The sequence below is a fragment of the Notolabrus celidotus genome, chromosome 18 (genome assembly GCF_009762535.1).
Source record: "Notolabrus celidotus isolate fNotCel1 chromosome 18, fNotCel1.pri, whole genome shotgun sequence".
Lineage (NCBI taxonomy): Eukaryota > Metazoa > Chordata > Actinopteri > Labriformes > Labridae > Notolabrus > Notolabrus celidotus.
Genome location: NC_048289.1, coordinates 9,749,174 through 9,762,212, shown reverse-complemented (window position 1 = coordinate 9,762,212; position 13,039 = coordinate 9,749,174). Strand labels below are relative to the sequence as shown.

At 40.8% G+C, this 13,039-nt stretch overlaps 1 protein-coding gene across 1 annotated transcript; it reads left to right on the top strand.

The window, feature by feature from the left end:
* Positions 1-236: 236 nt before the first annotated feature.
* Positions 237-10,754, top strand: aco2 (aconitase 2, mitochondrial). Its single transcript, XM_034707121.1, has 17 exons — positions 237-776; positions 3,019-3,161; positions 3,696-3,954; positions 4,038-4,130; positions 4,214-4,372; positions 4,478-4,628; positions 4,728-4,832; positions 5,157-5,248; positions 6,595-6,700; positions 6,816-6,973; positions 7,079-7,152; positions 7,246-7,357; positions 7,449-7,727; positions 7,815-8,006; positions 8,165-8,297; positions 8,426-8,547; positions 8,643-10,754. The coding sequence occupies exons 1-17, from the start codon at positions 741-743 to the stop codon at positions 8,775-8,777; spliced, it is 2,349 nt and encodes a 782-aa protein (XP_034563012.1). The 5' UTR covers positions 237-740; the 3' UTR covers positions 8,778-10,754.
* Positions 10,755-13,039: the final 2,285 nt, after the last annotated feature.

Genomic DNA, 13,039 nt, shown 5'->3' with positions numbered 1-13,039 from the left:
CAGTAAATTCTCAACAGCCTATACACTTTTGGAGTCAATCAACTAGTCAATAATACTGATACGATTAAAATGTAAGTGCAAAAAAGTTCATAGAATTACACGTAAACCTACGTGTTTTTGAAGGCTTTTATTTTGCGTTCACGTTCCTGTTTTTCAAGGCTTTTATTTTTGTAACTTCCGGTATGTACTTCCGGTGTGGGTGTTATTGCAACGTTTTTAGCTTTGTAACTTCCGGTATGGACTTCCGGTATGGACTTCCGGTGTGGATGTTGTGGCGGCGCCATCTTGCCTGCAGTAGGGTACTCTTGGAACCTTTCAGGAAACTAACCGGAAATTTTCCACCCCTTTGCAACCCTAGATATGAGGCTGTTTTTTCATGTTGTTCTTTTTGAATTATTACAAAAAAGAGATGATTTTAACTATTAAAACATATGCTATTGGAGGAATTTATAGCGACAATGTCAAAAAAAGTGGACAAATTAGGAACTGGAAGCTTTGTGTGAGACTTATTATCAATTAGATGTTTATCGACACGACTTAACAAAAAGAAATCCACACATTAATTGAATATTAAAATAACATATCGATGAGACATGCGTTTTTGAATTAAAACTGAATTTGACTCGATTTTAATAAATTATAAAGTGCCGTGAATACTTTGACCTGGAAGGACCTGCGAGGCCGCGGCTTACAAAGCTGTGACGTCACCCCGGCTCGTCACATCTTTGTCAGTGAACAAAATGGCAACCTACTGTCTCACTGCAGCCCGGCTCCAGGTAAGAGACAAAATTATGTGTTTTCATGTAATATATTCAACTGTAAAGGATGTCACCTACCACCATAGGTTTGATGAATCCAATGTCGAGATGTTCTGGCCCGGTTAGAGCTTAGAGAGAGATTTTCTGAGTACTAATACCCTCTTAATCAGCCACCGGCTTGCTGCTCAGGTCATCGTGTCCTGACTGCGTTGATCGCATCTAGTGGGGAACAGCTAGCTGATCTCAGGCTTAATAAACACCGCCAACGAACCCGTTAACAAGAATAAGTTCACGATGCCCTTAGCTATTAAATGCTCACAGCTCGCTTTGCTTTAGAAATGTGGTCCGGTGCTAGATAGCAAGGTTAACCACAAGGTTAGAGCTGCCAGCAGGCATACAGGCGAGCCGCGTGTAAAACACTCTCAACATACATCTTTAATTCTAACATTTAACACTGAAAACGGTCTGTACGGTCCTGTCTGAGTTAGTTACACACAGACTATTTCACTGTGTTTTAGTGGTTACCTTTAGTATGCTTTAGAGCTCATAACAACATGTTGATGTCGTGATTTTTGACAGCAGAGCTAAAGATAACGGGACTGAAGTGTTTAAACTCCTGTCCCAATGTGACCTCTGACTGATGAGGAGCTAACTCTCATCTATACAACAATAAGCTAGCATAGAAGAAATACATGATGAGATCATATCAACCTTTCTCTTCATATTGACACTTTGAAACGTGTTTGGAGGCTTGGAAAACATGTCTTCTTAATAAAGTCAAACATCAAAGTGTTGGGGAGAAACTCGAAAGTGTATGAAACGACAATGTGCTGGCAAAATTTAGACCAGCACCAAAGAGTGAATGATGAAAACATACATTGTGCAGCTTCATTTTTTAAACTTTTCTTTAGCCCAGTTGATGATTTATAATTTTTGTATTTGCATTTAGATTACCACTTAAATCAAGGGTTTATTGTTAGCCCTGGACTGCATTATTATTTGTATTACCATTTTAATCATTATTATTTGAATCATTGCTTTAACATTTATTTATCTTACTTAATTATTTATTGATCCATTGTTTCTTGTATTCATCTGATCTTGTTAACACTACCTTATTTTTAACTTTTCTTTCCACTATTACTTAATTTATTAATTTTACTGTATTGATTTTATTATATTTTTGAGTATCTTGTTTATAAACATGCCTTTTATAATTTTACCATTGCTGTTGTTTTCTGTCTCTCTGTTATTTTGTGAAGCACTCTGGGCTGCATGTCTTTATGTATGAAAGGTGCTTAATAAATAAAGTTGAGTTCCCAAAGTGTGGGTCGGGACCCCTTTGGGGGACAACAAGATTTTTTTATTTAAGTGATCTAAAATGGCATATTTTACCAACTATTGTAAAAATAGAAATAAGACCTTGAAAATAACTATGTTTCATTAGTTTTGTCTTTCTTTGTTTCCAGATGACTCATGAGGTCAGGGTTAGTTAATAGTTAATTAACAAAAGCATCAGTAGCAGCAGGTTAGTTCATAACAGCACAGGAAACGCAGCCATATAAGTAGGCTAATTTTCTACAGACCAGCTAAATAAAGTATGAAGCAACATTGAATCACTTGGAGGGACAGTGGGGGTCAAGAACTGAAAAGCTTGGGAACCCCTGTCTTAAATTGATTGACAGCAACTCTCTGCTGTCAGCTATTTGATGGTAAAAGCCACCTGATGGATGTTCAGCTGCTCACTGTCAGTTCTTTCACTGAACAACAACTCGTCTTTGGCACACATTGTCAGGTCAATGAAACCCTGTCTTGAGTCACACTCTGTCTCCTGTGATAAGTAAATCATTTATCAAGTTTGGTGGAATCTACTGACCTCTGTCTTTTTATAGTAATACTATACGAAACAATCTTACAGCAGGGCATTTCAAATCTGTCCATAGTTCATGAGTAGAGGAGGGGCATCACCTGCTACAACCCTGATATCTGACACTTGAGAGTTGACTTGAGTACAACAGTGCATTCACAAGCTAGCCTCTCATGTGCCATTTTTCCCATAGCTGTAATATTTAGACACTCTGTCTTATCAATCTCTTTTATAAGAACACTTCATTAAAAAATAAATGAAAAGCCGTTTTATTTGGAGCCTTGCTAACCTTTTGTTTTCACTCTGTATGCGTATAAACAGTGTGTGTTTGATTTGGTTTACAGCCCCGTGATTAAACTTGTACTTGTTTGTTTTTGTTGCCGTTGTCTCCAGCTGGCTCTGGGCCATGGTGTACGCCGCCTGCATGTATCAGCTGCCTACAGAGCCAAGGCTCAAGTGTCTATGAGCCGCTTTGAGCCCACATCATTCGTGAACTACGAGAAGCTGCGTTCAAATGTTGACATTGTACGGAAAAGGTCAGTGATCTCCAAATCTGATATTTACTCGTTGCTATATTACAACGCTGCTGTTTGAATTAAATCTGTTGTGTTTGTTTGACCTTCAGCACAGTTACAGATATCACCAAGTCTGGTCAGCATGACTCTGTGCTGGAGTACTGTTTGGCTGTTTTAAAAGTGTTGTTTGGAGGATGGGTGTAGCATGGGCAGACGTGGCTCTGTGGGGAGAGTACAGATCAACCATTTCTGTTATTACAGCCCTGTAATTACTTTAAAGGATTAGTCTGAAATAAACTTTAACTATGACATAATGAGGCTGAAACATTCCATAAAATTACCCGTCATTTAACGGTACTGTGACACTAAAAAAAAACATTTTTGTGTATATAGAAAATTATTTATTTAAAGGCTTCCTTCAAATGTTTTATGTCAAAATCTTCAAACTGCCCACATGTCTTTAGCTTCTCTATTTATCTGATCATATATTTTTCTCCTCCCTCCTAAATGTGACCTCATCTGAATAAACCCTGTTCTCTCTTTTCCTCCATCCAGGCTCAACCGTCCACTCACCTTGTCAGAGAAGATCGTGTACGGCCATCTCGATGACCCCCACAACCAGGATATCGACCGCGGTCGCACTTACCTGCGACTCCACCCCGACCGCGTCGCCATGCAGGACGCCACAGCCCAGATGGCGATGCTCCAGTTCATCAGCAGCGGCCTGCCAAAAGTGGCCGTGCCCTCCACCATCCACTGTGATCACCTGATCGAGGCCCAGATCGGAGGGGACAAGGATCTGGCCAGAGCAAAGGTGAGGGATCCTTACACTGATGTCTCAAAAGTAATGCTGTGACAACTTAGCATGCTAATGTTTACATGTTTTGTTGATCCCAGGAAGTCAACCATGAGGTCTACAACTTCCTGTCCAGTGCAGGTGCTAAATATGGAGTTGGTTTCTGGAAGCCTGGCTCTGGAATCATCCATCAGGTATTCTTACTTTGATTTAGTCAGTCACTAAAAGTAGCTATGCTAATTTGAAGACGCTAACACTCGCATGTGTCTAAAAACAGATCATCTTGGAGAACTACGCCTACCCAGGAGTGATGCTGATCGGCACAGACTCCCACACTCCAAATGGTGGTGGGCTTGGTTCCATCTGCATTGGAGTTGGAGGCGCAGATGCTGTAGATGTCATGGCAGGAATCCCCTGGGAGCTGAAATGTCCTCAGGTTAGCAAAATATGATAGTAGCTCTGTTTGATGTGTGTGTCCTCCGTTTTTTCTCCAACTCTTCTCTTCCTTTTAACAATTAACTCCTCAATCTCTTCCTAAAAGGTGATCGGTGTGAAGCTGACAGGCTCCCTCTCAGGCTGGACTTCCCCTAAAGACATCATCCTGAAGGTGGCCGGCATCCTGACAGTGAAGGGCGGCACTGGAGCCATTGTAGAATACTTCGGACCAGGAGTGGACTCCATTTCCTGCACTGGTAAGTAGAATCAACTTTTTTCAACCTGATTTTTTTTTTGTGCACAGATATTCTCAGCTGTTGGCTCACGAGTGATAACGTTTTGTGTGACTTGTGCAGGAATGGCCACCATTTGCAACATGGGAGCAGAGATCGGAGCCACGACCTCAGTGTTCCCGTACAACCACCGCATGAAGACCTACTTGGAAAAGACCGGGCGTGGAGGTTTGTTTAAAGCTGTGGTCCTTCAAAATGTGAAAACAATCATTGTTTTTATTACTTAGAGCAGAGACACTGACATCGGAATTCAAAACAATGTTAGATATGGAGACAATAAACACTGAAAGGTTATGTTTAGATGGTAATTTGACACTTTAGCTTATCATCTCCCTTACTGACTGACAGTCTGTCTGCTCCCTCAAACAGTTAAGAAATCTGCATTCAGTATTACAAGAGGAGCTATGTTCTCTATGTCATTGGATGGGTCTTTTCTGGTTATTAAGAAAGTTTTCCTGTCTTATTAATGTTGTAACACTTGTCCCTCTCCAGAGATCGCTGTCCTGGCTGATGAGTACTCAGACTTGTTGGTACCAGATGAAGGCTGCACTTACGACCAGGTCATCGAGATCAATCTAGATGAGGTACGTCTATTTTAAAGTCATCTTTCGGGCATTCGGCCTTCGTAGTGAAATCAAAACAAAGAAATCACTCGACACCGCTTTGACAACTCGTAAGATGTAGATAAAGATAACTGCTCTGTCTATCAGGGATGTGTGTTTAGTAGACTAAATGATTAAACGTTCACCCGCTAGTCGACACCCGAAGAACTACTTGCTTAAATGAATTATTGATGTAAGCGTACAAGCACAACAGCAGGGAAGCTGGAGTAGGAAGACACAGCTTTGTAAAACTGCACCGGTGTTCCGGGTTAGTAAGTGACCCTGTTAATTGGGTCAACAGTTACAACAGCTGCTGAGTAGTGAGAGATTCCCTCTTCAGTGTAATGTCAAAATGATCATCAGTGATGTCTTAAATGAATAACAAAACTAAAAGGCTTCTGTGAGGAACCTTTTTTATCAACAGTTGTAACATTGACAACCACAAACACATCAGCTGAAAGTCACCAGTTAACAGGGTAACAAGTTGTACCTGAACACCGGCTTGCATGTCGCTATCTGAGAAGAGTTTAAAAGCTACTGGACCTTTTTTATATAAATTTTTTTCAAGTTATCTGTTAGGGCATTTCTGCCTTTTATTGATAGGACGACTGAGGAGAGACAGGTAATGTGGAGAGTAGAGAGGAGGGGAAGACATTCAGCAAAGGGTCAAGGCTGCGACGAGGACCCCAGCCTCTGTACGTACATGGGGCGCGCTTAAACCGCTAAGCTAACAATTCCCTTGCTGGACTTGTTATTAAGAGACTGAGCTCTTCATTTCCACTTGAGTGTGTTGACATAATTATTTCACAATGAAGTTTCTGTAGTTGATTGACACCAACGCCATTGTCTAACATTGTCATTATTTTGAATGCCTATTATTGGTACTTTTTCTGATGACTGATAATATGATTATATGATTTTTACATACATGGTTTAGTATTTACAATCTTGACATTTATTTGTGCGTTAAGTAGATTTAGTCAAGACTAGTTTCTGAATGTTTTCTTAACTCTTGAACATACGGCTGTTTGATCAACTTTGAAATGAGTTGCTTAAAAACACCGGAATTGTTCAAAAAGCAGCTCGCTATTAGATAGTATTTTAATAGCTCATGAGGTTGCAGGCTTTCTTATATAATGTTTTTTATATTCTTTCAGTATTCTCTAGAATTATTACAAATCAAAAGATCCAGATCTTGGTTGGATCAGTGTAAATATGATGATTCTGAATGTGACATCAACACCAGAAGACCGAGGGAATAACTACTAACTTTTATTATTAAGCGTGGTTTATTTGAGAATGAACGAGTCCCTGGTTTCTCTCTCTAGCTCAAGCCCCACATCAACGGACCCTTCACCCCTGACCTGGCTCACCCTGTGTCTGATGTAGGTGCCACTGCTGAAAAGCACGGATGGCCACTGGAGGTGAAAGTTGGTAAGAGCTGACCATGGGTGAACTCTGCTTCGGTCATTCTTCTTGTTGTCTTTCTCCAGTCTTCCTTTTCAGTGGGATACTTCCTGACATTCAATCTGGCTCTCTTCCTCTTTAGGTCTGATCGGCAGCTGTACCAACTCCAGCTACGAGGACATGGGCCGTGCTGCCTCTGTGGCCAAGCAGGCTCTGGATAAAGGCCTGAAGTGCAAAGCTCAGTTCACAGTCACCCCTGGCTCAGAGCAGATCCGTGCCACTATCGAGAGAGATGGATATGTGAGTGTAGAAAGAGGGCAGGAAGCTTCTCCTCCCTTTTTAAGCAAAGATTTTTGAGTCTGGGTGATGTGATGAAAACTACAACCTGTTTTTGTCTTCCTGTAGTCAAAGATCCTTGGTGATGTGGGAGGTGTGGTCCTGGCTAATGCCTGTGGACCCTGCATTGGACAGTGGGACAGGTCAGTGGATCCAAACTATTGTTTGTTTCAGTGAGGCTAATTCCACTGAGGTTTTCTGTGTAAGTTTATATATTTGTATGTGTTGGGTTGCAGGCGTGACGTGAAGAAGGGAGAGAAGAACACAATCGTCACATCCTTCAACAGAAACTTCACAGCCAGGAATGATGCTAACCCCGCAACACACGCTTTTGTTACCTCTCCTGAGGTAAACTCACACTAAAGCAGCTCATCCTACCAGATTTAAATACAAGCTAACATTTTGAAGCTATGTCCTCTGATCTCTTCTTCTACCTCAGATTGTCACTGCCCTCGCAATCGCTGGCACCTTGAGCTTCAACCCAGAAACTGATTACCTTACTGCCGCCAACGGTGAGAAATTCAAGCTGGATCCCCCGAACGGAGATGAACTACCCTCCAGGGACTTTGACCCTGGTCAGGACACCTACCAGCACCCACCCCCTGACGGCCTAGACCTGAGGGTGGACGTCAGCCCCGAGAGCAATCGCCTCCAGCTGCTGGAGCCTTTCGATAAATGGAGCGGTGGTGATCTGGAGAACTTGAAGGTCCTCATCAAGGTGGGGACAGTCAGATGTCGTTAAACATTCTCACTGCTGCTGTGTTCAGAGAGGACATGTGTTCATCATTTCCTTCTGGGTCTGCAGGTGAAGGGCAAATGCACAACAGACCACATCAGTGCCGCCGGACCTTGGCTGAAGTTCCGTGGTCACCTGGACAACATCTCCAACAACATGCTGATTGGCGCCGTTAACAGCGAGAATGACGCCATCAACAAGATCAAGAACTACCTGACAGGAGATTACGGCGGAGTCCCTGATGTGGCCCGTCACTACAAGGTGAGGACTAAGGAAGGAGTGTGAGGACATGGAGGTGTTCCTCATTTCCAATGTTGTCAAGATAACCCAAACCATAGCTATATACAGCACTACTCTTGTTACGCCTTTGCATCACTTATGCACCAGGCTTATCCCTCTCTTCTTGCTGTTTCATGTAGGCTAATGGTGTGTCGTGGGTTGTGGTGGGAGATGACAACTACGGTGAGGGCTCCAGCAGAGAGCACGCCGCCCTGGAGCCCAGACATCTGGGAGGAAGAGCTATTATTGTCAAGAGCTTCGCCAGAATTCATGGTACTTCACTTTTACTGTACAGTTAAAGTGGTTTCATCCTGAAATGAAGACTGTTTAAAAGCTTGCATTTTGGATGTTTTTGGCACATCATTTGTCCTTGTCATAAAAAAGGCCTCTCCTGTTTTCAGAGACTAACCTGAAGAAGCAGGGTCTGCTGCCTCTGACCTTCAGCAACCCATCAGACTACGACAAGATCCGCCCAGACGACAAGGTCTCCATCAAAGGACTAGCAACCTTCACTCCTGGAAAGGTAAGAGGGAATGACAGGTTTAAAAGAAAATGGCTTGCCAAAAAGTTTGTTTTCACTTAGCTTCTTTTCACAAACTTCCTCTCTTCCTCTTGCAGCCTCTTTCTGCACTCGTGAAGCACAGCGATGGCAGTGAGGACATCCTGGAAATGAACCACACCTTCAACGAGACACAGATCGAATGGTTCAAGGCGGGATCCGCCCTAAACAGGATGAAGGAGCTGCAGCATTGAAGGAGAGAAGATGTGGAGGGGGTGTGTCTTCAGGGGAAAATGGGGTGTTAGGATTGTGTTGGGAAAGAAAAGGGATGAAGAATGTTCTTGTTGTGAATGATTGCTCCATCATCTGCATTTGCTCACAGTTTGAACTGAAGATGTGTCTGTTAATCTCAAAGAGTTGTCAGTGATTACTTCAGGCATCGTGTGAAGCTCATGTTGATGATGGGACAATACAGGCTGGTCTGTGGTCAGATATTTCTATAAACCTTCATTTGTCAGTGCATAGCGTTCTGAAGGTACTAAACGCTACTATGTTTCAATACCTAACATCATAAGTGGTTAGTGTTCAGTCTACTGTAGAAACAAAGGTGAGACACACTCACACAGACACACAGGTACTCTTTTACACACAGTTTCAACCCGAGCAATGACATAGTTCCCTGCTAGCTGATGTGTGTTTTTGCAGCTTTTCAAACAACTTCACACTGATCCCACTCACCATATTGTTGAAGTCCTGTGTTGCTCACTGCATGGCGATCACCAGCTTTAGTCAACTGTTGTTGTTCAGCCTGCTCCTGCTTAATTTACACTCCACCCTTAAAGGCCCGAGCCTGCTGCTGGTTGCACCTTTTAAGGGTCTATTTGTTCTCAAGGGTCTCTGTAGTTGCAAAGATCACATGCAGCTAAAAGGAATTAGTGGGAGCACTTACTTACTTTTTTACACTCACAGAATTGTGATCACCCAGACTGCCCCCCAGTGGTCAGGAGGAGAAGTTTTAGCAGAGAGAGGGCTCAGTTCCGAGTAAATTTTCTCTAATTGTACACATCAAAAGCAGCAGCTCGATGACACAAATGTTTCTATAAAGTGTTGAAAGGAATTCTGGGAAATGTAGGAAGTCCATTGGGTGGTTTCAGAAAAAGTGGATTCAGCAATGATCACAATTAACCCAAACTAGTGAAATCAGTGGGATGAATTGAAAATCAAAGACAGATTACTGTATATTTTATTAGAGAGAGCATTAAGAAGTCTGTTTTTGTATCCGTCTTTTAGAAAAGTATGTTTTTATTCATCACAGGGCATGTAAAATACGTTGTTTTAATACTGAGTGAGAATGCAGTAACTAACCCTCTTCTTCCTAAACTCACTTCCACCATCCTTAAACTTCTCATCCAAACAATCCTAACCCCCCAATAAGGTCAAAACATTATGTTGTTCCCCTACTGTTTATTTATTTATACATTATTTCTGTAAAAAAATCACACCTTGCCTGGATTGGTTAAACTCAGATTTCTTGTTGAACAGGGTATACTTATTTTCAGTGACTTTCACCCAAACAAAAAGAAAAATCGATGGAACAGGAAAGTGAGGGTGCACTTAGTTTTGCTGCCAATAGATAATGGTGCAACTCTTGGGAACCCTGTTGTCTGAGTCAGCTGCTTTTGGTCCTCAATGGATGAAACAGAATTCACTCCAAACCCTCACTTTGAGGCTTTATAACCGCAGATTAGACAAGATACATTTTATCCTCTTCTTTAACGTCACTGCTCCAGCCCATCAAAAACATAACGCAGATGTGAAGAAGAAAATGATCACACAGAGTGAAGTCATACCACTCTCTATCTCTAACTTACAGTATGTAAAGTGTCTGATCCTATGTACATTTAAGTGTTTGTGTTTTTTTTTTCACCCAGATTATCTTTTCTGTATTACAGAAATTCCAATGGGTTGTAAAATATAATAAAAAATCACAGATCTCATATATTTACACTGCCTCCAGTGATGTGACTAAACTGTGTATATGGCTGCGGTGTATTTGTACAGATGTACGCTGATCTATCATCTGTCAGACCCAATGAATACAATATGAAAATTCATGTAAACCTGGAAATGAACAAAGCATATGCATTAAAATCTGGACAGGATTATCATGTTAGTCACTGTTGTTTCATGATTTGGAAAGAAAAATACAGTGTTTCTTATCTCTGAAAATAGATCGATATGAATCCTTGTGTTTTATTTCAGTCAAAGGGTCTTGGCAGTTCAGTGAATCTGCATGTTGAAAATAGATTGGGTGGAAAAATAGAAAAAATACAACCACAAGTCCAAAAGAATTTGTGTAAATGTGATTAAAAACTGGTTTGCAAATCATTTAAATCCTATATTTAATTGAAAATTGCATAATGCTAACATAAATGTAGAAGCTGAAAAACGTGTTTTACGAAAAGATGCACATTTGTAATCTGATACCAGGGACACTTATCAAGACTTATCAAGTGTTTACCATTGTGTCGCATCACCTCTTCTTTTAACAACACTGGGGCGACCAAGAAACCCAGTTTCTGGAGTTTTTCAAAGGGAAATGTCTCCTTTGTATCTTTAATTTCATGATACACCAAATGTTTTCATTCAACTCTACACTATAGGCAGGCCAGTTTAGCATCTGGACCCTTCTACTACAGAGCCATGCTCTTGTAATACATACAGAATGGGATTGGGCGCTGTCTTGCTGAAATATGTAAGGTCTTCTCTGAAAGGGGCATTGTCCTGATGGCAGCATATGGCGCTCCAAAGCTTGTATATATTGTTTAACATTAATGGTGCCTTCCCAAATGTGTAAGCTACCCATGCAAACACAAATACTGTCTTTTGAACTATGTGCTGATAAGAAGCCAGATGGTCCCTCACCTCTTTAGTGTGGAGGTCCCAGCGTCCATGACTTCCAAAGAGAATGTCAAATGTTGATTCTTTAACGACAGGACATTTTTTCCACTTAGCCTCAGTCATCTTAAACAGGCTTGGTTCCAGAGAAGTCACCAGCATTTCTATAACATGTTTATATATTGTTTCCTCTTTACATGGCACATTTTTAACCTAGAAAGATGCGGTTACAAACTGTGTTCAGAGACAATGGTATTTAGATGTGATTTTGAGCCCATGCAGTGATTTACACTACAGAGTCATGTCTGTTTTTAATGCAGAGCCACCTAAAGCTCAATGATAATGGCCAGTATTGAATTTCAGCGAGTCCCTTTAGTACACAGATTTCTTCAGATTCTCTCAATCGTCTAATAGTTTATGTACTACAGATTACGAAACCTCAAAAATTCTTCAAAATTTAAACAACAACATTATTCTGGGATTGTATTATTTGCCCACACTGTTTCTCACAAAGTGGTGAACCTCTCCTCATCTTTACATCTGAAAGACTCAGCCTCTCTGGAATGCCCTTTTTATACCCAGTCATGTTTCTAACCTGATGCAAATTAGCCTCATTAAATGGGAGATGTTCCTCCAGGTGTTTTTTTAAGCATTACATAACTTTTTCAGTGTTTTTTTTTTTATCTCTTTCCCAACTGTTTTTGAAATGTATTGCTGGCATTGAATTCAATACGAACATTTATCTTTCATAAAACAATTACATTTTTAAGTCTCTACATCTAATATGTTTTCTTTGCACAATTTTTGCACAATATAGTCTTTAAATGATTTATAAACATCAGAATCTGTCTTTGTTAACATTTTACACAGCATCTCAACTTTTTTGAAAAGGGGTTGCAAATTTGTTCTCCTTTTACAACCCAGAGGAGAGAATATTATGTTTTTACATTTTCTTTCATATTCTTTTCACTTGAAGGGATATGCACATTTGTCACAGAGACTATATTTTTGATTGTACTCATCAGAAATTGGCCTGTTCAAGAATCAGCTTTTTGTTCTGAATATGGCAGAAAAACAACATGATATACAAACAGGACTCTCTCAAGATGAAGTACTGACAGAACAGGCCAGAACACATTAAAAGTCAACATTTGTATCAACTGCAGCAAAGCATTGCATCAAAATCAGCAACCAAGGAGATAACCAGTCGGATAGGAAAGCAGTCAAAAGAGATTTATGGTTGCATATTTCTAAAGCTGTCTTACATCATGTTAGAGGATGTTGTCATCTCTCCACAGTAAGACGCTTGTCTCTGTGATCTCTTTCAGACCAAGTGGCAGCTCTGAAATGTCAGAGTTATATAAACCAGTTTAAAGACCCGGAAACAATTTAGATGGAGGAATTCCACTTGTTAATGAAAGAGGAAAGGGATGAATAACTACTTATATCAACAGTACTCAGTACAGTACTATAATATGTTTCATGTTCATAGTAACATTGCATAGCCACTGTCTGCTATTTCTCGATAGCTCTGAAATGACCAGTCAGAATCAAGCACTTAACACAGCTCTGTGATAATAAGCTACAACAACCTGCTCACTATTATCCTGTGCTTGAA

What these genes read in the sequence shown, in the direction of transcription:
- aco2 (XM_034707121.1), top strand. Translation starts at nt 741, where the DNA reads ATGGCAACCTACTGTCTCACTGCAGCCCGGCTCCAG. An exon ending in GCTCTGGAATCATCCATCAG is followed by an intron (nt 4,131 to 4,213) that starts GTATTCTTACTT and finishes GTCTAAAAACAG; the next exon opens with ATCATCTTGGAGAACTACGC. An exon ending in CTATCGAGAGAGATGGATAT is followed by an intron (nt 6,974 to 7,078) that starts GTGAGTGTAGAA and finishes GTCTTCCTGTAG; the next exon opens with TCAAAGATCCTTGGTGATGT.